General features: G+C 37.1%; 1 protein-coding gene and 1 non-coding gene across 4 annotated transcripts; one reads left to right on the forward strand and one right to left on the reverse strand.

Moving 5' to 3' along the window:
- Positions 1–270: 270 nt before the first annotated feature.
- BBS5 (Bardet-Biedl syndrome 5) lies at positions 271–26,486 on the forward strand. Of its 3 annotated transcripts, none has more exons than XM_046019214.1 (12): positions 271–382; positions 2,503–2,585; positions 7,110–7,175; positions 7,858–7,907; positions 8,038–8,165; positions 12,299–12,434; positions 15,437–15,532; positions 18,508–18,570; positions 20,552–20,686; positions 24,623–24,706; positions 25,631–25,654; positions 25,807–26,486. In XM_046019214.1, the coding sequence occupies exons 1-12, from the start codon at positions 324–326 to the stop codon at positions 25,906–25,908; spliced, it is 1,026 nt and encodes a 341-aa protein (XP_045875170.1). In that variant the 5' UTR covers positions 271–323; the 3' UTR covers positions 25,909–26,486. The 3 variants fall into 3 exon arrangements, with proteins under 3 accessions (XP_045875170.1, XP_045875173.1, XP_045875172.1); XM_046019217.1 differs by having other exon boundaries at positions 302–382; positions 2,453–2,585; XM_046019216.1 differs by lacking the exon at positions 271–382 and adding an exon at positions 417–623.
- Positions 9,506–9,610, reverse strand: LOC123951258. Its single transcript, XR_006820405.1, has one exon. It is a non-coding gene; the product is annotated as a U6 spliceosomal RNA (small nuclear RNA).
- Positions 26,487–26,566: the final 80 nt, after the last annotated feature.

Below are 26,566 nucleotides of genomic sequence, written 5' to 3' on the forward strand. Positions count from 1 at the left end.
AAAATGGGGGAAGAGGGTGGAATGGCTTAAGGATGTATGTTTGGAGGCTAGGAAAGTCACTCAGAGGTCAAGCACAGGCTCCTGGGCCGGGGCCACTTTGGCTTCTCCGTGCCGCCCAACCCCGCCTGGAGCCTCAAATCCCGTTAATGACGCGACGCGGCGGCAGGGCTAGGGGGCGGGGAGCGCGCACTCTACCTCAGGAAGCTTGGATCTCGGCGCCCGCCGTAGACGTCGTGACAGAGGCAGTCCGTTGCCTGGGAGCCAGTGAGACGCCACTTGGCCTCCACCGCTGTGGAGAGTGCCCGCGTTGGGCCTCGGTCACCATGTCGGTGCTGGACGCGCTTTGGGAGGACCGAGATGTCCGCTTCGACGTCTCCTCGCAGTGAGTCGCTCCTGGGGCCTCTAGAGGGCGCCGCGGCGCGGTTTCTGGAGGAGGCTGCGCCCCACAGCTCACGGCCCTCGCGAGAGCGGGAGGCGGTTTGAGCCTGTGGTCCCCGGGGGACCCCAGACTGGCCCGGCCCCTGAGGGGACGCGTCTCAGTGAAACCGTTTCAGAGATCTGGGGAAAGAGAATTCCTGGCAGAGAAAGGGGGTCCCGGGCACCTAGCGGGAAACTGAGTCCAAGTACGTCCGGGACCATCTAGGACTTGGGCATTCAATACACCCAAGAGAGCTTGGGAGCGCCCCTCTGCTGTGGTGGGGGGACGTTTGGAAGGGACTCAGGAGACCAGCGTTCTGAAACTAGGTCTGGAATAGCGACACATATTGTAGACCCTTAGGCTTCGTCATCCTATGCTCCAGTGTCTTTGTAAACCAAAGGAGGTGGGAATAAGCATTTTCCATAATTCCTAACCTCGAGAACTTGGCTTCCATGATAAGCTTGATCTTGTCATTAATTTAAATCACCAGTGGGAGAAAAGAGCTACTTTTTGGAACCTCTCAACAGAAACCCTGGTTTTATTGTTTGTGTTTTTTTAATGTCATGCTTTAAAGAAAGAATACTTAAAACTTTCCTACCCAAAGACCAGGGGGAAAATGCCCATTGAGAAATTAACTGTTGGAAGACTGTGAGGCTTCTCGGGTTAATGGTATGAAGCTTCTTAGCCACTCCTATGATTCCTTATCATGACCAAAACCTTAGAAAATGAAATAATTTCCCAGGCTTAGTTGTGTCTTGATATCTAATACTAACATGGTCTTAGATCCTTTAAGAAGTTGTGAGGGAAGGGAATTTATAAACGATGGTTACAGATTGCACACATTCTATGACTTTTTCTATTCTTGGAGGGTTCTTAATACAAGCAAAGGTCCATTTCATGAACATTTCCATTTTCTTGAACATTTATCAAATGCTTATTATGTTCTAGGTACTATGCTGATAGCTAGAAATACAAAAATAATAAGAAAATGATTACCTGCCATCCATTTTAGTGCAGGAGATACACATAGACAGCTAACTTTTTAAAAATGTGGTAAATACCATCCTGAAAAAAATGAACAAAGAGCTGGGGTATCGTAGGAACAGAATAGTTCATTTTGCCTGGAGAATGCCTTGAAGAAGAAATAATATTTGTGTTCAACCCTGAAGACTGGGCAGGGCCTTGTCATGGTAGACAGGAGAGTATTCCAGAAAAAAAAAAGATAACAAAACACTGGGAGCAGGGTCTTGGAAGTACAAACAGCATTGGCTGGAAGGCAAAGTCTGCAAGTGGAGGATGGAGGAACAAACAGGTAGATTAGCCAGGTTATAAAATGTTTAGCTGAGGATTTTGGACATAATTTTTGAGGTAGTGGGATGACATGGAAGACTCTTAGGCAGAAAAGTTATATTATGATCATATCTGTATTTTGAGTAGGTAATTGGGTCAGCTGTATGGAGAATGTGTTAGAAGTCTCTACCACATTATTCTGCTAGGTTCTTGTTTGTTTTGGGACACTCTGGAATACATTCTGTCTGACAGCAAACTATTTTTCCCTTTTTTTTTCTTTTTATTCCCTGTATCTAATTGTTTACCGATTCCTAATGATGCTTTAACTTCCTCCTTCCATAACTGCCTAACCTCCTTTCCTGTACTCAGAAACCTCTGAGGGTTTTCCATTGTCCACAGGATAAGGCCCATACCTATCTGACTAAGCATTCAGAGGTAGTGGCACGTGTTTCTCACTACCTCTTAACATGGATCTTCTTCGCTAGCCAGGCCCATCTTTCCACATTCTCCTATCATTTCTTTTTTCTAGCCTTTAATCATTCTCCTCCATCTCTCTCTTATTTCTCCAAATCCTACCTCTCCTAGTTCTGGCTTTTCTACATGTCCCTGATTACTCCAGGCTCCACTGGTCTCCAGACTCTTAAAGTTCTTAAGCCCATATTTTCAAATGCATGAGCATTTGGTACTGTATCATTTATACTGATGGTTGTTTTATATGCATATGTCTCTTCTCTCCCTAACTAGATTGTAAGTGGGTATAGTTGTAGCTATTAAAGCCTCGATATTTATTTTAGACAAATGAAAACGAGACCTGGAGAAGTCCTTATTGATTGTTTAGATTCAATTGAAGACACCAAAGGAAATAATGGGGATAGAGGTGAGTATATTTCCTAATATGTTTTATATTTCTGGTTTGATTTATGAATGTTAAATCATATTAACTGGAGAATAAGATATAAAAGAAATGTAATTGTGACAGTGAAAGAGTTAAATCCACATAAGAATTTTCTCAGACTTAAACAGGAGAAAAGATGAGTATTAAACCTTTAGCCAGGGACACCTGGTTGGCTCAGTGGGTTAAGCCTCTGCCTTTGGCTCAGGTCATGATCCCAGGATCATGGGATCAAGCCCCACATGAGGCAGGGGAGCCTGCTTCCCCCTCTCTCTGCCTGCCTCTTTGCCTACTTGTGATCTCTCTGTCAAATAAATAAATAAAATCTTTTTTAAAAAAAACAAAAACGTTTAGCCAGGGAATACTGGTTCTTCCTTGGAAGTTTGGTCCTTCAGTAAGTCCCAGTGTTTTTTTTTTGTTGTTGTTGTTGTTGTTTTGTTTTGTTTTTGTTTTTAAAGATTTTATTCGTTTATTTGACAGACAGAGATCACAGAGGGCAGAGAGGCAGGCAGAGAGAGAGGGAGAAGCAGGCTCCCCACTGAGCAGAAAGCCTGATGTGGGGCTTGATCCCAGCACCCTGGGATCATGACCTGAGCTGAAGGCAGAGGCTTTAACCCACTGAGCCACCCAGGTGCCCCAGTAAGTCCCAGTTTTGATACCAGCTTTCTCCAACATAACTGTTAAAACTCCAGGATCCCTGTTTGTAAGGGGCATGGGTAGTTCTGACTTTTGAATCTGCCTCCCCACGAAAAGAATATGAGGTTGTGGAACATAAGTAGGTCATAGCTGTGCTATCTGGAGCCATGCTTCCTTTTAAGAAATCCAAGAGTAATTCACAATCCCTTGAGACTGACACCTGGAGATGGACGTGTGGAGAGCAAATTTAGTACTGTATTGTTAAGTCTATTGTAGGTTAAGCAGTGAAAAGTCTTGTGAGATATCTGTGTATGTCATTGAGGAGCAGCCAGAGTTTGACTCTAGAGTCCCTCTCAAATCAAATTCCCCAAAGGTTAGAACTTTGAAAATTCCAGACTGCATACAACAGCTGTACATAAAACCAGTGTCCAGTGACCAGTTTTTGTAAGCATCACTACTGTTGTTTTGGGGGTAAAAAAATAGGGGATGAGTGGCCAGTCTAGTATCTCTGAAAAGGTCTTTTAGAGAAAGGGAGGTTTAGGAGGATGGGTCATAAACCTCTTATTAAAGAGAAGAGTAAATAGGGGGAAAGGAGCAGACCTCTTTCAGGTGAGAAGGATCAGTAAATCTTAGAGACTACACAGTTAACTTTTTTGGGAGAATGGGTTCACTGAAGCCTTTCAAGCAGCCCCTTGCTCTCTGGGTCTTTCCTCTGGTCTGCTCTGGGGTGGAATGTGAGCAGCACTTAGTTGTGGGCCTTTCTTCCCTGTGAAGGGCACCTATCATCACTACCAGCAGCAGAAGATCCTGTCAATGGCAAGTGTCCATACTTAAAAGAATGCTTAGATCACATTTATGCAACGCTTCCTAGTGTCAGGCCCAGGTGAGAGTCAGGTATGAAGGTTTAGCAGCAAACAAGAAGTCTTAGCTTGTACCTTTGAGCCTTCGAGTGTGGAATAATCATCTCTAGATACCTGGATCTTTAGATACCTAAATTAATAAGGAAGCCAAGAGAAAATTTGGTGATTCTCATACAGACTGGCAGGAACTCTTATGTGACAGTCCATCTGTCAGTCCAGACAGAGACTATGGATAATAGAACATTTTTCAGTTCATTGGGTATTCATTGAGTGCAGAATCTCATACTAGCACTTTGGAATAGAGAGGGCAAAACACCTCCCTGACCAGAAGTGTCCATAAAAGTGAGTGCCTGAAATCTTCCTATTCATAAAAATAACTGTATGTATACTCGCCTCAGAAACATTCCCTAGAAAATGGAATGTTACAGGTGGATATAGAGCTTCTGGTAAATAAGAAGGTAGAAAAAAGAAGATGAGTCCTGCCTTTTAGCCTTCTTCCTCTCCTTTGCAGCAGTTTGAAAATTGCTGAATTAAGGCATTCATTAAGTTCAGGAGACCATTTATTTAAAACTATAAATACCCCCAAAAGATTAGCACTTTTAATCATTTCAGCTGTAAGCACCCTGACACGAAATTATCAGATTAGCTTTGCACTGAAGCTGTATGGGAATGAAACAGCCATATTTCAGTGTTTGAGATTAGGAAAAACAGACAATTATATTTTGGTGTTTGAAAACACAGAGAGAGACAAGTCCATGCCTAGGATATTGGGTTTGTAGCAATAGGATGGGGCCTTTCAGCAAGAAAGAGGCGACCTAAGAATGCTAGAGATTTATAGGAAATGTACCAAGATCAGAAAAATAGGTCATTAGAGTTGGTCAGTGGCTTTATTTACCACTCTATAATTTTTTCTGGAATCTTCTAATAGACAAATATCAAAAAGAATCAAAAGATATCCTAGGCTTATAGCCCAGTTGTGGAGACATAATGTTACTTACATGAAATGTTTCTTACATGGTGTAAGAAAACATAAATCAGTGTATCTATAATAACAGAATAGTTTGTCCACAATCTTTCTTGCTTGTGCCACTGGCCTACATCTGTCCTCCAGGCCCAGCACCCATCACCCTTTCCCCCTTGCCCAGGGAAAATGACTTGTATATACTACGTCGAGGAGCTCCTTGTACACTCTAGCTTTGGGTTGGAAGAGCCAAGCCAGAAGATCAAAGGGGGCCAGGAGAGTGTGGTCTGGATATTTATTCCCCCAGTTCTTTCTTCTCAAGGTATTTAGCCATGCAGGACTTCCACATTTGCCTAACTGTTCTCTATCTTTGTCCCACTGGGCCTGGGGTGGTAATAGGTTTGCAACACTCACACAGTTCCTGATACTCCACCCCTACCTTTCTTTTTTTTTTTTTTTTTTAATTTTTTTTTTATTTTATTTATTTGTCAGAGAGAAGGAGAGAGAGAGAGAGCACACAGGCAGGCAGAGGTGGAGAGAGAAGCAGGCTCCCTGCCGAGCAAGGAGACCATGCGGGACCCGATCCCAGGACCCTGGGATCATGACCCGAGCCGAAGACAGCGGCTTAACCCACTGAGCCACCCAGGCGTCCCACACCCCTACCTTTCTAATAAGTGACTTATTTATAAGTCCTTTTATAAATAAACCTCAGTTATTCTGATTTGAATGTGCCATCTGTTGTTCATTTGACCCCAACTGATAGAGGCAGGGTCTACTCTCCTATGATCTTGAGTGAATCTTATAGTCTTAAAATGCTGGGTTATTCACTTTTTTTCAAATATACTATGTTCCACAGTTTCTCTTGAGAATGCCTTCCTTTATTTTGGTAACAGCCTTATCCCATCTTACTCTAGTGTTCATACAGGCTTAGTTTCTCTGATTTTGGATATTCTCAGGGTTTTCAGGGAGGAAGAAGTATTACCTGGCTATAGATGACTCATCAAAAGAATTCTCTGGGGGGCGCCTGGGTGGATCAGTCATTAAGCATCTGCCTTCAACTCAGGTCATGCTACCAGGGTCCTGGGATCGAGCCCCATATGGAACTCCAGCGCCCCATCAGGCTCCCTGTTCAGCAGGAAGCCTGCTTCTCCCTCTCCCTCTGCTTTTATGTCCTCTCTTATTGTCTGTCTCTTTCTATCAAATAAATACATAAAATCTTTTTAAAAAAATTCTATGGTTATAATTTGTTGAAGAAATGTTGGTTAAACAAAGTTAAGTGAGTTTTATTCAGGATTATCACAAAGCTATGCTAGTATGTTAATTGTATCATAAATCTGTAAGAAACATAGTGTACCATGCTCAGATTTACTTGACTTTTTTTTTTCTAGATCATTTATAGGTACTACTGTTTCATAAGATGCACTTTGAGAAATGAAGTTTATCTAACTGTATGTCAGTGTAAGAATACCAGTCTGAGGTTAGGAATGAAAAACATAAGGCCTTAAGTGGACTTCAGCTTGGCCATAATTTCATATGAGCAAAAAATTTTTTGCTTATTGCAGAAAAAGAAAAAAAGTGTAAGTGTGGCTCATATAAATGAGAACTGTTAAGAGAAAACTCCTGTGGCAGAGATTAGTATATATATGAAAGTCCTTTGAGTAGTGTGATTTCACCAAATGGCTTTGTGATTATACCATCCCATACTCATTCTCAGTTGTGTACATAAGACCTGCCAGAATTCCAGAACAGCTTCCACCAAGACAAAAATCCAGCACACAGTTCTATTAATTTGAGTCAAACCAAGCTACTGGCATTGAAGACTTGTATCCCTTCTGTAACTGTCAGATTTTGTTTCTCTGGGATTCTGAGTCGTGCATTGTATGCCTTACACTGGATAGATAAGAGCAGTAAACATGTTCAGTTGATAAATGTCTGAGAACATCTGTGGGGGTTACTGCTCTTCCTGAGATAGAGGTTTCATGTCTACCTCTTTCTACTGCAAAAATGGGTCCTTACTTAAGGTAACCTACTTTTTTGTCTGCTTGCTTTTAGGTAGACTCTTAGTAACAAATTTAAGAATTATCTGGCATTCTTTGGCATTACCCAGAGTCAATCTTTGTAAGTATCTTTGTTAGAGAACACTAAAGAAGAAAAAAAAAATACTTTGTCAGATGAACTTGCACAGTGGCTTTTGATAACCAAAAAAGCTGTACCATGAAATATGAAGAAAAACTGATTAAAAAAAAAAATTTAGCAATCCTAGACTAACCACAGACTGTACTATTTTGCAAAAGAAAGGTTTTTCAGTCAATTTTGTCTCTTGGACACACACGAGATTAGTGCTTTTACACTGAATGCTTTTGTTCTTTGCGTATCTTTGATAACTTCCTGTGACCTGTTTCAACTAATGCAGTAGAAGGGAGATCTAAATTCTAATAAAAGTGCAACTTTCCATTGTGTTAAATTTTGTTTTACTTATTTTAAAAAATTATTTTAGATTGTCCAGCTAGACTTTTTCTCTAGAGGTACTGGTGCTAAGATGTTCAGTAAATAATAATATATAGGTTTTAGAGAAGCAAACTTCCTTTCTTTCTTAGAGAAGCTAAGAATGTTTGCAAAGAAGAGAATTTACTTTCTAGTTCTTTTAATAATTTAACTTAAATTTGTAGTAATATATTAAAATGTTTTAAAGTTGTACTTTATATTTAATTTTTAAAAAACTTAAAGTTCTATATGCAGAGGTTTTTATCTTTCAGTTTATTATATCATGTTCTTGAAATTCTTTGCTTTTGAATTTTAGCTATCGGTTACAACTGCATATTGAGCATTACAACAAGGACTGCTAACTCTGTAAGTCTGAAAAATCTTATTGAACTATATATAGTGAAGAAGCATTAGATATTTGAGATTGGACTTATTTTCACTGTAAATGAGAAATTGCTCTTGAAATCTGAACTTTTAAATAAATTTGTCCTTACAGAAATTACGAGGCCAAACTGAAGCTCTTTATATACTAACAAAATGTAACAGTACTCGTTTTGAGTTTATATTTACAAATTTGGTTCCTGGAAGTCCTAGACTTTTTACTTCTGTGATTGCAGTACACAGGTATGATAATACTTTATGGAATATTGAATAATTTTAAGGCCAGTCTATGATTTAGAAGTTTGTAGGGTAAATTGTATAAGTATGGTACCATCTTCCTCCAAGCTCAGAAAATTGCAGTATCCTAAAGATATATCGAAGAACATATTGCATTATCATTTAATAAGCACTTTGAAAGTATTTATAAAACACATAAGACTAAAAAAAAATTAAAAATAAAAAAAAAATAAAATAAAAAAAGGGGCGCCTGGGTGGCTCAGTGGATTAAGCCGCTGCCTTCGGCTTGGGTCATGGTCTCAGGGTCCTGGAATCGAGCCCCGCATCGGGCTCTCTGCTCCGCGGGGAGCCTGCTTCCTCCTCTCTCTCTGCCTGCCTCTCGGCCTACTTGTGATCTCTCTCTCTCTCTGTCAAATAAATAAATAAAAATCTTTAAAAAAAAAAAAACACATAAGACTACTGAAGATTCATAAAAATTTCTACTTGAAGATTCTATTAAATTAGCTACCAAGCTAGTTATAGTGAAACAGAGTTCATTCAATATAGATAACGAAGTTGGATAATTCAGTTAATGAATTAAAAAAGATTATTTTAGGGGAACCTGGGTGGCTCAGTTAAGCCTCCAGCTCTTGGTTTTGGCTCAGGTCATGATCTCAGGATTATAAGAATGAGCTCCACCTAGGGCTCTGTGCTCAATGCAGAGTCAGCTTGAGTTTCTCACTCCCTTTCCCTCCCTCCCCCACTCCCTACTCTCTCTCTTTCTCTCTCTAAAATAAATAAATAAATCTTAGAAAGAAAAAAAAAGATTATTTTACTAGCAGTTGAAGGCATGTCTGGGTGTTTCCCCTAAAGAGTTTTGTTTTCTTTTATGGTGGTTTGTTCATTTGCTAAATTCTTTACACTACCTTAGCTTTTTTTTTTTTAAGAGATTTTGTTTACTTGAGAGAGAGCGAGAGCACAGAGGACAGAGGGGGAGAGAGAAGCAGACTCCTTGCTGAACAAGGAGCCCAACACAGGACTCTATCCCAGGACCCTGGGGTCATGACCTGAGCCAAAGGCAGCTACTTAAGTAACTGAGCCACCCAGGTGCCCTGCTCTTTTTTTTTTTTTTTAATTCTATAAGGAAATGCAAGTTGACATTTTCTCATTTCCAAGATATGTAGAAACAACATATTTGCACATAATTTTTTATGTGAAACTCGGCCTCAATCACATGTCATAAATTGCTTTGCAGGAATATTTTTCTAATAAAACATCACAATTTAATTATTCAGTGCTGCACATTGTGCTCATATCATTTCCTCCTAGTGAATCTACAAAGGGTGGCAATTAGTTGGGGAAATGCAGAAAATATGGAACACTTCACAAATTTGCATGTCATTGTTGTACGGCGTCTATGCTAATCTCTGTTATCATTCCAGTTTTAGTATATGTGCTGCTGAAGTGAGCACCTTAGCTCTCTATTTTTAACCAGCCTTAAGTAAAATGATTTTTTAAAAGCTTGGCTAAGGTGACAGGCTATTATACATATACACAAATTTATGCTCACACAGAGAAGTATATACACTATTTTTAAAATTTGCATTTCTTTATTACTAGTGATGTAGACATCTTTCTCCTTTTTTTGGCTATTTATAGTTTTCTATTATAAATTTCTTAATTATGCCCTCATCTGTCATATATATTGACATTTATCTTAGTTTCCTAGTTATTTGATTTTTCATTTTGTTGATGATTTCTAATCTATATAATCATTTAAATTTTTTGAGATATAATTCATATAATATAAAATACCATTTTAATGTTTATAGTTTGAGGGGTGCCTGGGTGGCTCAGTTGGTTAAGTGTCTGCCTTTGGCTTGGGTCATGATCCCAGAGTCCTGGGATCAAGTCTGGCATCTGGCTGCCTGTTCAGTGGAGAGCCTGCTTCTCCATCTGCCCCTCTCACCACACCCGTCCCACTCGTGTGCTCTCTCTCTCTCTGCTCTCTCTCAAATAAATAAAATCTTTTTTAAAAATAAATAAGGTTGGGGCTCCTGGGTGTCTCAGTGGGTTAAAGCCTCTTCCTTTGGCTCTGGTCATGATCCCAGGGTTCTGGGATCAAGCCCCACATCGGGCTCTCTGCTCATCAGGGAGCCTGCTTCCTCCTCTTTCTCTGCCTGTCTCTCTGCCTACTTGCAATCTCTACCTGTCAAATAAATAAATAAAATCTTTTTTAAAAATAAATAGATAAATAAGGTTTACAGTTTGATAGTTTTAGTTTTCACAAGATTGTGCAGCTGTCATCACTACCAATTCTGGAATATTTCTGTTACCCCAAAATGAAACTCATGTAGCCCTGTCGTCCCCATAGTCCTTCCCTATCCTGTCCTCATCATAGCTCCTGGCAACCACTGATTTCCTTTCTTTCTGTAGGGATCTACCTATGTGGGACTTAAAATATAAATGGAATCATACAATATAGTGACCTTTTATAGCTGACTTATTTCACTTACTGATCATCCATGTTGTAGCATGTATCAGTATTTCATTCTTTATTATAAATAGTATTACATTGTGTAAACATATTTTGTTTTCTCACTAGTTGTTGATACACATTTGGATTGTTTTTACTTTTTAGCTACTATGAATGTTTTTCAGTTGTGTTGGACATATTTCTAAACCTTAGCTCTTTATTTTACTTTACTTAGAAATATAATGTGAAGAGGAGTATGAAAGGAGCTTATAAGCTGCTTTTCTTCAATAGAATAAATATGTGTTCTCCCACAAGTAACTCACGGCATAAATAGTTTCCATTTTGTCCACTGGTTAAACGATGATTACAGCACTAAAGGAAATTAAGATTTATAGGCAAATGCTCGTCTTCTTCTTTCACAATTTATATATTAGCTCAATTAAAGTTAAAATGATAAGTTTAACAATGAATATTATGATTTATGTAAATGACATTTAAAGTTATTCAGGCTAAGAAAATTCTTTAGTCTTATTAAATGGGTAAAGTAGCCTATAATTTTGTGGGGTAAAATTATAGTCAGTCAAATGTTATAATAAAACGAATCCAAAAACTTATAATAAAACTAATCAGGAGCACCTGGGTGGCTCAGTTAAGCATCCCGATTCTTAATTTTGGCTCAGGGTTGCGAGATTGAGCCCCATAATGGGGCTTCAATACTCATCAGGAAATCTGCTTGAGATTCTCTCTATTCCTCTCCTTCTTCTCCTTCTGCCCCTTTCCTGCTTGTGTGTGCTCTTTCTCAAATAAGTAAATCTTTAAAAAAACTAATCAAAACTAATAATAAATACTGAAGAAAGTTCTGAATACAGAACTTTCTTCAGTATTTATTATTTATCAATAGGAAGGCATGAAGAGAAAACAAAGAGGGATTTTATATATATATAAATGTATACACACACTCACACAAACATTTGCACATGCATACACACTGTCCTAGGGTCCCTTTTGTGATTGGTACAGATTTATTCCAATTTTCTGTATAGAGGTAGCTATGAGCATGTTTGCAGTTGCAATGAGAAAATTAATTGGACTCCCAATTGTGCCTTTGACTAAAAGGTGCCTTTGACTAAAACAGAAATGGAGGGAAGGATTTTGATAGGGAAAAATAATTTCCAAGTCTATTATATGCAAGCATTGTTTTTCAGCTTAAAGAGAAGATGTTTCCTCTCATATGTGCTATATGATACATGTTGTCTTAAAAATTCGACCTCTAGGGGCGCCTGGGTGGCTCAGTTGTTAAGTGTCTGCCTTTAGCTCAGGCCATGATCCCAGGGTTCTAGGATCGAGTCCCACATAGGGCTCCCTGCTTGGCAGGAGGCCTGCTTCTCCCTCTCCTACTCCTTCTCTCACTGTGTCTCTCTCTGTCAAATAAATAAATAAAATCTTTAAAAAAAATTAGACCTCTAAAAATAGGTACTGAGATAAAATATGTAAATACTACCCTAAAATGATAGTCTACAAAAGACTGTGACACCAAATTTATTGAAAAGTAAATTTTTAAATTTGTTATAATTATTTGAATGATATACATAAGTATTAACAACTGTATATTTTGGTAGATAAGTAAACATAACCTAGGAAAACAACATTTTCAGTTTGGGTTGGTCTTTGTTCTTTTTTATAGAGCATATGAAACTTCTAAAATGTATCGTGATTTTAAATTGAGAAGTGCACTAATTCAAAATAAGCAACTACGATTATTACCACAAGAACATGTATATGATAAAGTCAATGGAGTATGGAATTTATCCAGTGATCAGGTATTGTGCAAAAAGCTAATGAACCTTTTGGGTCAGTGCTTTGGTAATCACTTTCCCGTTTGTCATTGAGTTTGAATATTCACTTAACTCTATTAAAATTAGCATTATATCTGCTGATAAATTAGTATTGTAGCTCTTCATATAAAATAATTTTCTGATTTTCATATTTTTATGGTTTTATGTTCTTTTTAGCAACATTTGTTGTACATAGAATTTATAGCTAGCGTGGTCCTTAGAGATTATCTAGTTCAGTCTCCATTCACTTATCGATTAAAAACTCACGCCCCAAAGAATTAAGTGACTTCACACATCTAGGTCATCTGAGAACTATGTTCTTCTCCGCGTGCTGCGCTACTCTCATCACCTTGATAGCTTACACTGATGAAGGATAGTCATGAAGTGGACAGTCGTGGAAGACTTTTAATCTGGTCTTTTGGGGGCACCTGGCTGGCTGGTTGGAAGAGCATGTGACTTTTAATCTCAGGGTTGTTAGTTCAAACCCCATGTTTGGGTGTAGAGATTACTTAAAAATAAAATCTTTAGGGGGGCCTGGGTGGCTCAGTGAGTTAAGCCTCTGCCTTCTGCTCAGATCTTGATCTCGGGGTCCTAGGATCGAGCCCCTCATCGGGCTCTCTGCTCAGCGGGGAGCCTGCTTCCCCTCTCTCTCTGCCTGACTCTCTGCCTACTTGTGATCTCTCTCTCTCTGTCAAATAAATAGATAAAATCTTTTTAAAATAATAATAAAAAAATAAAATCTTCAAAAAAAAAAAGAAAATCTGATCCTTATGGAATTAAACGTATAACTCATTTGGTGATTCCTATATCCATTATCATGACTTCTCATTTGCTCTTGAAGTTATGACCATTTAAAACATCTAAGTTGGAATAAGTAACACATCAATTTCTAAAGAAAAATTTTCTCTTACGTAAGAATAGTTTATTCGGTTAGACCGATAACCACTGGGGTAAAGTTACAGCATTTGAATGAAGAACTTCTTGCTAAACATTGTATCATAAACTTAAGTTGTAAATAAATTTTGCTCATTTGAAAAGTTCTAGTTTTAAACTCTGATAATGGTTCTGTAGTAAATAGCCAGCTCTACATCTGAGTAAGTCCTCATCAGGAATCAGCAAGCTTTTTACTCTGATGCACCAGATGGTGAATATTTTAGGCTTTGCAGGTTATACCATTTCTGTCATAACTTCTCAGACTTGCCATTGTAGTGTGAAGCCAGCCATAGACAACAAATGAGCATGGTTATGTTTCAAAAAAACTTTGTTATGGATCCTGAAATTTGAATTTCGTACAGTATTCACATATCACGAATTACTATTCTTTTGACTTAAAAATCTAAAATTTGGTTTGTGGGGCCAAGAAACTTGGCTTCTTGTCTCGTGGGCCATACAAAATGAGGCGAGAGGCCAGATTTGTCCCACAAACCATAGTTTACAGATCCCTACTTTAGATCGTAGCTTAGAAGTCACTTTCTATAAGCTTCCTTCTGTGTGTTGCTTATGCAGTCTGTACTTAATTACTACTTTAAATTGTTCCTGATCTAAAATACAGAGCTTCTCTGTTCCCTAGCATTAGATTGTAGGCTTTATAAGGGTAGGAGTGGAATCACTCTGTTCATAGTTAAATCTTTACCATCTAGCACCGCACCTGGCATTTTAAATTGATTAATTAAGATGCTCAGGATTATCAGAAATATTTTACTGAAAATAGGAATGTTATTGTTAACCTAACTTCTGTTTATTAAATATAAAATATGCCTTCCTATTCTCTTATTTAAAAAATCCTTAGGAGGGGCACCTGGGTGGCTCAGTGGGTTAAAGCCTCTGCCTTCAGCTCAGGTCATGATCCCAGGGTCCTGGGATCGAGCCCCACATCAGGCGCTCTGCTCAGCGGGAAGCCTGTTTCCTCCTCTCTCTCTCTCTCTGCCTGCCTCTCTGCCTACTTGTGATCTCTGTCTGTCAAATAAATAAGTAAAATCTTTAAAAAAAAAATCCTTGGGAGTTTTGCAAGTTGCTCTCCTCTAAAATAAGAGGAAAGAATGACATAAATAATTATTCTTTATAAAGTTAGACTTAGTACCGTTTAATGGTATGTTGGCCAGGAATAAGGGGGCTAAAATTCTTTGTATAACAATTTTTTGCAAGATGAGAGTAGAGGAGGGAAATTTATGTACTTACATATATGTTTATTAACTTAATTATAATTAAGAAATAGTTGGTCTTTTCTGATGTTTCAAACCTGGTCATCCCAGGTTTTGGGTTTGTAAGTTAATATTTTATGCCCAACTTCAACATATAAAATAAATTCCTCTGGGAGTATATGGTGGGGAGGAGGTAGAAATGGAGGTGGATAATGATATGGATAAATAGTAAAGGTGGCTAATTTTGGTGCCATGTGCTAGGTATTAAAGTTTTTTTAGACCATTTATTTACCATACTGGAGTAATTATAAGTAAATGTTGAGGGGCCATATAATTGAAAAACAGTTTTGATTCATAGTTAGTGTTGAAGAGCCATAAAAAATCTCTTGTGGACTAATGGAAGTTATCACATATGTTTTGTCTTTCTCTTACCACAACTTCCTTGTCTTAACTTAATCCCAGGTTTTGAACAATAGCTGTAATAAGATCTAACACTTGCAGAATGCTTACTATATGTCAGGCATTGTGATAAGGGCTTTATTTATAGGGGTTATTTAATCAAATTTCCACTTTACATTTGACACAATGCACCAAGAACAAATTTTTGCCCATAGTCAGGCAACTGGTAAGTACTGATGGCATAATGATTATAGTCTAACTTCAGAATCCAGGCCCTCAGTCAGCTAATTGTTCTTTGATCCAGTGAATAATGAAGTCATTGATACTCCATGATACTCAGTTCTGGTATTCTCTGCTACTGTGATAATTAGAATTATCCCAGTGTTTAGAAAACAAAGAGTAAGTATTCAAACAAATGGTCACTGATGAATCTCTTATCTTTTACAGGGAAATTTAGGAACCTTTTTTATTACCAACGTGAGAATTGTGTGGCATGCAAATATGAATGATAGTTTTAACGTCAGCATACCATATCTACAAATTGTAAGTACATGCATTTTGGTGATCTTATTTTAATGTAGAATAAATAATTTCTGTTCATTAGTTAATGGAACTTTCAAGACTAGATGAATTGTCTCCCTCTTTTTCAGTGGCAGCATTATAGCTGACAGCAGACTTTTAAAATGTTGATAATTTATAGTTTCAACATAGAAAAGACCCTACAGTACTTACATTCAAGGGATGCCCCACCATTATAAATTTGTTATTAAGAGAAAAATATACTGGACTTAAAAATTTTAAATAGTCGGGGCGCCTGGGTGGCTCAGTGGGTTAAGCCGCTGCCTTTGGCTCAGGTCATGATCTCAGGGTCCTGGGATCGAGTCCCACATCGGGCTCTCTGCTCAGAAGGGAGCCTGCTTCCCTCTCTCTCTCTCTCTGCCTGCCTCTCTGCCTACTTGTGATCTCTCTCTGTCAAATAAATAAATAAAATCTTTAAAAAAAAAAAAATTTTAAATAGTCACCATACAGGGGCACTTGGGTGGCTAAGTGAGTTAAGTGTCTGCCTTAGCACAGGTCTTGGGATTGAGCCTCACATTGGGCTCTCTGCTTAACGCAGAGCCTGTTTCTCCCTCTCCCTCTGCTGCCTCTTGCTTGTTTTCTCTCTCACTGTCCAGTAAATAAATAAAATCTTTAAAAAAAAATAGTCGCTATGCAGATTAAGATGTATCTCTCTTTATCCTTTTCCTTTTTTTTCTTTCTTTCTTTCTTTTTTTTTCTTTCTTTCTTTCTTTTTTTTTTTAAGATGTGTCCTTCTTAGATTCCAGTCAGAGGACATTAGCTACTACAGTTTTCCATAACCTTTTCATGAGGCATGTATAAAGTGGTTCTTTGCTTGGCTTCAGCACACTGATGCACACACATTGTTTTGGCTCTCTTGACACCTTGCTTTTAAAGCCAGAAAGAATTCTTTAATTCTGTGAGTGAACTGTTTTCACTGTATTCAGATAAAGCGTGTAATACAAGCTGGATTCATACTACAATTTTGGTGAAAGGAATTAAGATGGTTTTTAGTGGGGTGCCTGGGTGGCTCAGTTGGTTAAGCTGCTGCCTTCAGCTCAGGTCATGATTCCAGGGTCCTGGGATCAAGTCCCATATCGGGCTCCCTGCTCAGCAGAGAGCCTGCTTCTCTCTCTCCCTCTGCCTGCCTCTCTACTTACTTGTGCTATTTCTCTGTCAAATAAATAAATAAAATCTTTAAAAAAAAAAAAAGATGGTTTTTAGTAGTAATGATTTTTTTTAAAGATTTTATTTATTTATTTGACAGAGAGAGATCACAAGTAGAGAGAGAGAGAGGAGGAGGAGGAAGTAGGCTCCCTGCCAAGCAGAGAGCCCGATGCGGGGCTCAATCATCGCCAGGACCCTGAGATCATGACCTGAGCCGAAGGCAGAGGCTTAACCCACTGAGCCACCCAGGCGCCCAGTAATAATGATTTTAGCTTAAGTTCAACTAAAGCTGTTAAAATCCAGAATAAGAACTAACTACATTTGAGACCAATTTGTTTTGAGAATAAAGGTGGTTCTTTTTCTCTCTTCTGCTGCTACTATGTGATTCAGTGAAACAACTAGTAAACTCCAATAAACTGAAGAATTTCGTTTTACATAAGGAAATTACTTATAGGACTCTAGTGCAAATTAGATGGAACATAAAAATAGTTAATGAAAATCCAGTGTGATTTTCCTATGATAATTACACTTATTGCAGGATATGAGTAGTCTTAATACTGAGCAGTTTCATTAACAAATATTTATTGAATAGATACAATGTATGCGATATCTTAAAGATGTCATTTTTTTTAAAGATTTTATTTATTTTTTTGACACAGAGAGATCACAAGTAGGCAGAGAGGCAGGCAGAGAGAGAGGGGGAAGCAGGCTCCCTGCTGAGCAGAGAACCCGATGCAGGACTCGATCCCAGAACCCTGAGATCATGACCTGAGCTGAAGACAGAGGCTTAACCAACTGAGCCACCCAGGCGCCCTGGAAGATGTCATTTTTAAAAAGATTTCCTGGTTTACAAGAAGGATGATTCTTTGCTAACTATTCCCAAGCCTATGGTTTGCTGAATTGTTTGATTTTTAAGTTACTTTAAAATATCAGGTCATTCATTTGCCAAGTATTTAGCACCTATGCTGTGCTAGGTGCCAGGAATACAGTTGTGAGAATTATGAACCAGTACACTGTTCCTGCCATCAAAGTTTCAGTCTGATAGAGATTAAACAGAAAATCATAGAATCTGGTAGGAAAAAAATAATTTCTGGCCATCCAAAGAAATACAATAATTTATAATTGTGGCTGGGAAGATATGATAGAATCTACGTAGGTATTTGATAAACTGGGGTTTGTATTGTTCATTGCTGTTTTATATGGTTTACATATGTTACAGCTCGTCTGACCTAATCTCTATTATACTACAAAATTACTGAGTAGTAAACAATCTTGTGCTTTTTATTCTTCAGATAGATGCTTTTTGTTATTTAAGAATACAGTTCCCAAGTATGGCCTCTGGAATGAATTCAGCTTTGTCCAAACAACTTGCAATCTGATATCATCACAGTCTGTCACTAGGACAGTCATATTCATGTGACTTTTAAAAACTAACCCAGCCTTGGGAACCACTCAAAACACTGGCTCTCTAGTACTAAAATATTGCTGGCCTTTGGTTTAAAATACTCAGAAAAGTTGTATACTCCCTGATTGTGGATATTTGAGTCAGATAATTTTGTGCAGATTTCAGATATGTCTCCTTCGTATTTCCTTACAAGTCTGCTGGCTAGTTCTAGTATGAACATTTTCATTTACTTGATCTCTGTGGGATTATAAAGAAGGAAAGAGGGAGAATTCTGTTCTTTAGATTATGAAAAGCATTTACTGTGTAGAAGTTGAAAAATGTGTGCTAAAGAATCACTACTATCAGGTAATAAAAATATGCATTTTCTTCTTTTCCATTTTACATCTAGCGTTCCATAAAGATTAGAGATTCAAAATTTGGTTTAGCTCTTGTCATAGAAAGTTCTCAGCAGGTAAGATATATATCCATATTAATCTTTAATAGATTTTTTAAACTATGTGACAGTCTATATTTTTTGTTTTATTTATATAGTAACCAGTGTACATTCAAGAAGAATATTAGCTATAAAATGTTAGAGTTTAAAGTCGTATTGTAATTGTACTCATAGGAAAAATTGTTTCATGTTTCCTTGTTGGAGAGACATAACCATTATTATCATTATGACTATTATTTTTAGTGACAGAGTTAAGTCACTGTACTTTTTATGCATTCCTTCAATCTTTACACAACCCTATGATACAGTTACTATTTTTCCCCATTTTACATTCAAGGAAACTGAGGCTTGGAGAAGTTAGGAACCTTGCCCACGGTCTCTCAACTGGTAACTGGTGGGGATAGGTTTTGATTCAGGTCTGACTGACTCACAAGAATATCAATGAGAAACACAGATATATACAAATATACACACACATGCACCCTCTTTGAGATTTTATACTCTCACATGCAGATTATACTATATCTAATTATAATTCCTGTTCCCCATTAGGCCAGATCTTTGCAGAAGCACATTTAAATAAAACATACACTTATTTATAAAATCAGTGTTCTTCTAAATTCTAACTTAAATATGAATGTCTACTCACTCCTTTCCCCTGGCCTGCAGATTTGTAGCTTCCATTTACCGAGTGCTTACTCTGTTCCAGGAACTGTATCAAATATCATGTGTACATTATTTTATTTAATATAACAATTTGGTAACTTTTATGGTTAGAAAATTGAGGCTTGGATAGGGTGGCCAGGTGATGGGTATTAAGGAGGGCACGTGGTGTGATGAGCACTGGGTGTTATACACAACTAATGGATCATTGAACACTACATTAAAAACTAATGATGTATATGATCTCTCTGATATGGGGAATTTCAGAGGCAGGGCGGGGAGTTGTTGGGGGTAGGGAGGGAAAAAATGAAACAAGATGGAATTGGGAGGGAGACAAACCATAAGAGACTCTTAATCTCAGGAAACAAACTAAGAGTTGTTGAGGGGGTGGGGAGGCTGGGTTGTGAACATTGGAGAGGGTAGGTGCTATAGTGAATGCTGTGAATTGTGTAAGACTGTTGATTCACAGACCTGTACCCTTGAAGCAAATAATGCATTATATGTTAATTTTTAAAAAAAGGAAGGAAGGAAGGAATCACACAGAAGACCATTAAAAAAAGAACTAATGATGTACTATATGTCAGCTAACTGAACATAAATAAATAAATATTTTTTTTTTAAAAAGAAGATTGAGGCTTAAAAGACTAAGAAAAGTATGTTTCCCAGCATCATATAGCTGGCAAATTTGTTGTAAAACCTGAATTTAAACTCAAAAGTATATGCTCTCAACCTAAAGCAGATGCTTTCACCTTTTATAGTCTGCTACTTAATTATTTTTTTTTTTTGCTACTTAATTTTTTTAACAGTTTTCAACAACAACCTATTAAGGTTTCTTTCCTAATTCTTCAAGGAATTAGCCTCGGTTGGACCATTCCCTTTCTTCTGATATATGGTCTTTTCCTTTTCAAGGTCTAGCTTAAGAAAAACTTAGTTCCATTGGCCTTCACAATCTATAGTGTATTTTCTTAAATCTTAAAAGTCTCATCTTTGATATTTATATGTAAAAATGATGTGGTATCTGGATATGCTTCAAAATAATCCTAAGTGGGTAAGGGGAGGAGATTTGGGGAAAGGGGAGGTTAAAGATGGAAGAGAGTTGGCCATATGTTGCTATTTATTAAAGCTGGTTGATGGCTACATGAACACTTACTGTACCTTTTTTTTTTCTATTTTTGTATATGCTTTAAGTTTTTCATTACAAAAATTTTAATTAAAAAAAATCAATTTACGTATGGAGTTCTGAAATAACATTAGACAATAGGGTATAGTTTATCATATAGTATAAATACCCATTCCCCATGCTTGTTTTTTGTTTTTTCATTATTTTTTCTTACAGAGTGGAGGATATGTTCTTGGCTTTAAAATAGATCCTGTGGAAAAACTGCAAGAATCAGTTAAGGAAATCAATTCACTTCACAAAGTCTATTCTGCCAGTCCTATATTTGGAGTGGATTATGAGATGGAAGAAAAGGTAATTTGTTCACTATGTAAAATACAGTTTGCTGATTTGCTTTCACACACTCTATAAAATACGGATATAAACACACTGTGAACAACTTAAGTTTGAACTGTGCTTAAAATGATGGATATACAGACTCTGCTCAGAGAGCATGACCCCTTGGCCATCACTAATTTGTGCCATCTACCTGTCTTCACACTGGCTGTTCATCATTCATTCCTGCCTTCTAGGTGAGCAGCTTATCCAGAGAAGTGTCCATGTGCAAGGCTCCTGTGATGTGGACAGAGAGACTTCAGTCTCTCACTGTTTTATTTTTATTCCACTTCTGCCTCCCGTTACCATTTGGGCAAACCTTACAGGCCTCACAGACACCAAACCCACCCTGTTCTCTAAGTCCCTCAGCTCTCCTTTGACTTTACTCTTCAGCCTCTCCAGCTGGAACACTTGTCATCTGGTGTGTCACTGGTGTTCTCACCAGCCACTCCACTCTTATCTGCTCTATCAGCGGTACTCTGGCCAGAGGTTCTGTCTTGGGTGGCCTCACTGACCACTCTTATCTCAGGTTCCCTTGCTGTGTGTTCTTTTGCCGGCATCCTCACTGTACACTATGATGGTGCCCTTGCCACCCACTCTTTCAACAGCGTCCCTGCTGGTGCTCAGCATGTTGAGCCCTATCACATAGCACATATATTATCTATATCTCTTTTGCTCTTGGACTGCAGCATGTGACCCGAGAAGATCAGGAAGTAGGGCTGGACAGCTAAGTTCAAATTCACACCCTCTGACTTCAAACAGACCCTTGTTGCCTGGTAGCACTCTTGCTAGTTTTTTTTCTCTTCCTACAATATTCTCTATATATCCCCCTTCGCTTCAAGCTGAAACATCTGTCTGGGTTGCTGACACTGTATCAGACATACACTCATGTTTTTCACATCTTTAATCATCCTTATCTGTTTTCCTCCCAACTTGAATTTCTTTCAACACTCTCCCTTTCATTCTGCCTTTTCTGTATATTCTCAGGAATATCAGCCCTCTTCCAGTTTCCTCAACCTATACTTTTTTTTTTAAAGATTTTATTTATTTATTTGACAGAGAGAGACATAGTGAGAGAGGGAACACAAGCAGGGGGAGAGGGAGAGAGAAAAGCAGGCTTCCCTCGGAGCAGAGAGCCCGGTGCGGGGCTCGATTCTAGGACTCCAGGATCATGACCCAAGCCAAAGGCAGACACTTAACGACTGAGCCACCCAGGCGCCCCTCAACTTAAGCTGCTGTAGATGACTCCCACTTTATTTTGATCTTGACACATTCTCTCAGATGATCATGGTTCTAAATATTCTTGAATATTTTCACATAAATGAGCATTCCAAACAACATAAATTGAATTTCTTATTTAAAAGTTTGTCCTAGTAATTTAATTAAGTAAATAATTTTCTAAATCTGTAAGATACACCGGGACTTGAGTATCTCAAACGTGGCATACCTAAAATGCTATATCATTTTTCTCAAAAGCACCATCCTACTGATATATTTATTTATTTTCTACTTATTTATTTTTAGCATTGGCAAAGTCAGCTGTGCTCAGAACCTCAGAGATTTCATTTTTTATTTTCCTGATTGTCTTATTTTATACATTCAATCATGAATGTCTCCTCCCTTTTCCTATCCCTTTATTTTCACTCAAACCACAATTACCATTATTACTCTCGTTTGCATAATAATATTGTAGAACATACCTAGTTCTTGGAACCTGGCAAACCTGACTTTAATCCCAATTTCACCATTTATTTGTGATTCTAGGTAGATTTGAGCTTCAATTTTCTCATTATAACATGAAGATAATCTGGGTGTCTAGGTGGTTCAGTCAATTAAGTGTCTGCCTTCAGCTCAGGTCATGATCCCAGAGTCCTGGGATAGACACATGTCTCAGGCTCCCTGCTCAGCAGAGAGTCTGTTTCTCCCTCTCCCTCTGTCCTTCCCTCTTGCTCCTGCTCTCTCACTCCCTCTCTCTCTCACTCAAAGAAATAAAATCTTAAAAAAAAAAAATTTAAATGAAGATCATCTGTCTCACAAACTTATTAATCATATCCATGAAATTCCCGGCACATGAGATACTCAGTATGTTAGTTCTCCTACCCATTCTCTCTCTACCTTTCATTTCTTTTCTTTTTTGGCCCCTAGTATGTAATAATAGCAGCCATAATAACCCACTCTGTCATCTCATGTAAGTCCCTATGCCAAGCCACCTCTTCAGGGAGGTCTTCCCTGAGCACCATCTAAAACAGCAGCCTAAAACATCATTTTATTGTTCCTTATCCCTGTTTGCTTGCTCGCTTTGTTTTTGATAACACTCGTAAGTCTTCTCCACTATAAATACTCTCCATAAAGTCAGGAATTTTCATCTACTATCTTTGACCCTGTATTTCCAGCAGTTAGAACTAGCACATAATAGGTGCTTTAGTGAATATTCATAGATGCTGAATGTCTGCATTGAACAGCTGTTGTTCCCATTCACTGCTTTAAGAGCTTTGTATGCATCATTTATCTCATTTAGTCCTCCCAACAGTACTATGAAGTATAACATTATTATTATCCTTATTTCACAGTTATGGAGACTGAGGCTTAGCTAGGTTAAGTTACTTGTACACAAAACTTGTCACACAACTCTGAATGTGGTTGAAACACTTGAGGCTATCCTCAGATTTGCACGTCAGGTCACTTTTGTTGAGCACTATACTTCTACCCTATACACCCAATTACCTGTAGATAAAGTCTGAATTCTTTGGGCTGGTATTAAAGAATTTCAGTGGACAGCAGCCTACATTTTCTACCTTATCTGCACAGCCACAGTGTCTGGTTTTGCAGGTTGTGCACGGCTCAGCTATGAGAACATAGTAAACACAGACTTTAGTGTGAATGATGCTCCTTGGGATTGTTCAGTACAATAGCCCTGCATAGCTTCTTCTGTCCCATGGGACTCTTCTGTTCTGACCATACTGGATTATTCATCATTCTTCAGCCACATTCTGTGGTTTCTCTCCTTTGCTGATGCTGGTCCGCTCTGGCAGAAATACCTTTTCCCCTAATCCTACCTATGGAAGTCATCCTCATTCTAAAAGGCCTAGATTACATGCCATTCTTTTCTTCATGAAAGTTTCTGGGATTTACAAGCCAGAAGTTGTACTATCTCTAAACCTTTCTCTTATAATGGATAGTACATTTGTTACAACTGCTATTCATAGGTTAAACCATATGATACTAATATTTGATCATTTTTTTACTAAAAAAAAGAAATGGTAATTTTATATGTTCCAACCTAATATTTAGTTATCTGTAATTGTGTTTTATTCTTTCTTCACCCCCACTAGATTACAAACCTTTTGTGGGTAGGGACAGGGAGTTTTTACTTGGTAGTGTTAGCATAGTGCCTAACACACCAAAAATACTAAAACATTTGAAAAATGAATTAATATTGGTACCACATTTTATTCTGCTTTACCATTGGATATTCCATGCAACTCTTAGGTCTTTTACTTTTCATGAGTTCTATTTAATGACTGTTTTGAAGAAAATTGAAAATTTGCTATATCCAAACTTAGTTTTTTTAAACTGTGTGAAAGAAAATCAGATTAAGTCCGTTGAGAGTTTGTCTTTAAGGATATCTCTAAGTATCATATTAAGTTTGTATAAATTTGTCACATTAATACTTCTAATGACACTGACTTCAGATTTAAAAGCTTAGATTTAACTGATTTATTACTCAAGTTAGTTTTAGTAGAATATAAATTATACAATGATTTTTCTAAGACTTGAATAGTTTTCAATTGTTTTATCCATTTACAAGTATTTACAATTCTCACAGCACATTTTATTAAAATTATTTGTTTAATTAATATTGTCTCCTCAATACTTTTTTTCCCTTGATGCATTTTAATATCTACTGATTTTTAGCCACAGCCCCTTGAAGCTCTAACAGTTGAACAGATTCAAGATGATGTAGAAATAGACTCTGATGATCACACGGACGCTTTTGTGGTGAGCATGACAAAGAAGAGCTACTAAATTTCTTACAATTTTTTAAAAATCTCAGTCATGTTTAAGTAATGGCTTAAGTGTATAAAACACCATAGAACTTGAGAGTTATCTTAAACATGAGTTATAATGTAATTTTTTTTAAATTAAGGATTTTTTCTTTGTTTAAAATTACTTTTAAATTACCAAACTGGGAAATAGTTTGAGAACACTATTTTTCAGAGGATTTCAGATCTGTGAAAATTTTTTCATACCTTAGAATAATAGAACAGGTTAAATAATTAATTAAATTAATGTAAAATATATTTCTCATTATTAATCTTTACAAGATTGACTTTCTTTCAACTTATTGGTATATTATATTAAAAACTATATTTGAACTATGAGCTTTCCTATTTCCAAATTTGTATGATTTCATAGCCAAAATAATACTAATGCTTTATATATAGTGTAATGTATGAATCTGACCAGCATAACTCTCTGGAAATAAATATTTTTAAACAAGTGTGAAATTAGTATAAAATATTTAATTATAAACTACAGCATTTGCTGACACATTGAAGCACTGATTGCTTTGTTTTGTTTTGCCAGCACCTTCTCCTAAACCAAAAGTAGGGATGAAATTTTATAGCTTCTAAGTCATTCTTCTTTTTATCTCCTTTCAAGTTAACAATGCTAATTGTATACTAAATTACAAAGTACATTTTTGAGCTCAAAACATAACTCTTGTAGTTGTTACTAATGATTAACAGAAGTGAAATCTGCTACTACCATAGTAAAGATAGGTGAGAAGACCATTAGACATACAGTAACAGAATGTAAAATACATTTAGTTACAGAATTGTTCTGTAAATTAGTTACCTGTTCCTTAGTTCACTGACCTGTTACATGTCAAGTATGTGAAATAGAATTTTCTTTGTCTTCTAGGCTTATTTTGCTGATGGCAATAAGGTAAGGACATTTTATCTATAGTATTTGAAAAAAAACTTTCTATATTCTAACATTTAGTATTCACAAAACTTATGTGAAACCTATCTTTTGTTTTTTTCCTCTTCCTTGCCCACCTTCTCTATTCCCATCTTATCCTCTTATCTCCCAAAAAGCAACAAGATCGTGAACCTGTATTTTCAGAAGAACTGGGGCTTGCAATAGAGAAATTGAAGGATGGATTCACCCTACAGGGACTTTGGGAAGTAATGAGTTGATCTTGAGTTGAGCTGGATTTCTATTTAAAAATATCTCAAGATTAAAGATACTAGTTGCCTGCTATAAGGCATAGAATAGTTTTTACTTTTACAGAAAAAGCTTTGAAAAAAGAGTTTTTTAATGATTAAGGAAAAACTCATTTATCTAAGATTTTATTGCCACTTTTCTAAAAATTGTATTTAAAATTGTAATCAAAATGTATCTGGTTTGTAAATATGTTTATTTTGTACCTAGTGCTTGTAAATTATTAGTCTGCAGATATTAAATGACTGTATCATGTTGAGTTTAATAAAGAATTTATGCAGCACCATTTAATGTTTTGAAAGTATTATTTAAAAGAATTAAGACTATTCTTACAGAGTAATCAAAGTACTGCCTTTTTGATTATAAAAGTCTGGTTTAAATAAATTAACAAATAGCTCCAAATGTAAGCCAACTCTAATATAAATCATAACCCTAAAACTTGTCATGTGTAAGTGACCATTTCTGTAAAACCTAAAAATTATAATTAACTCTAGAGTATATCAACCCCTATGTAATGTTTTGGGCACTATCTTATAAATAATTTCAATATAGTATTGGCAAGAATACATTTATTTTTTAAGGAAATAGTTTTAAATAGTTTGTAAATAAATTGTTCATTTATTGACTTTCTCC

Source organism: Meles meles, chromosome 9, assembly GCF_922984935.1.
Source record: "Meles meles chromosome 9, mMelMel3.1 paternal haplotype, whole genome shotgun sequence".
Lineage (NCBI taxonomy): Eukaryota > Metazoa > Chordata > Mammalia > Carnivora > Mustelidae > Meles > Meles meles.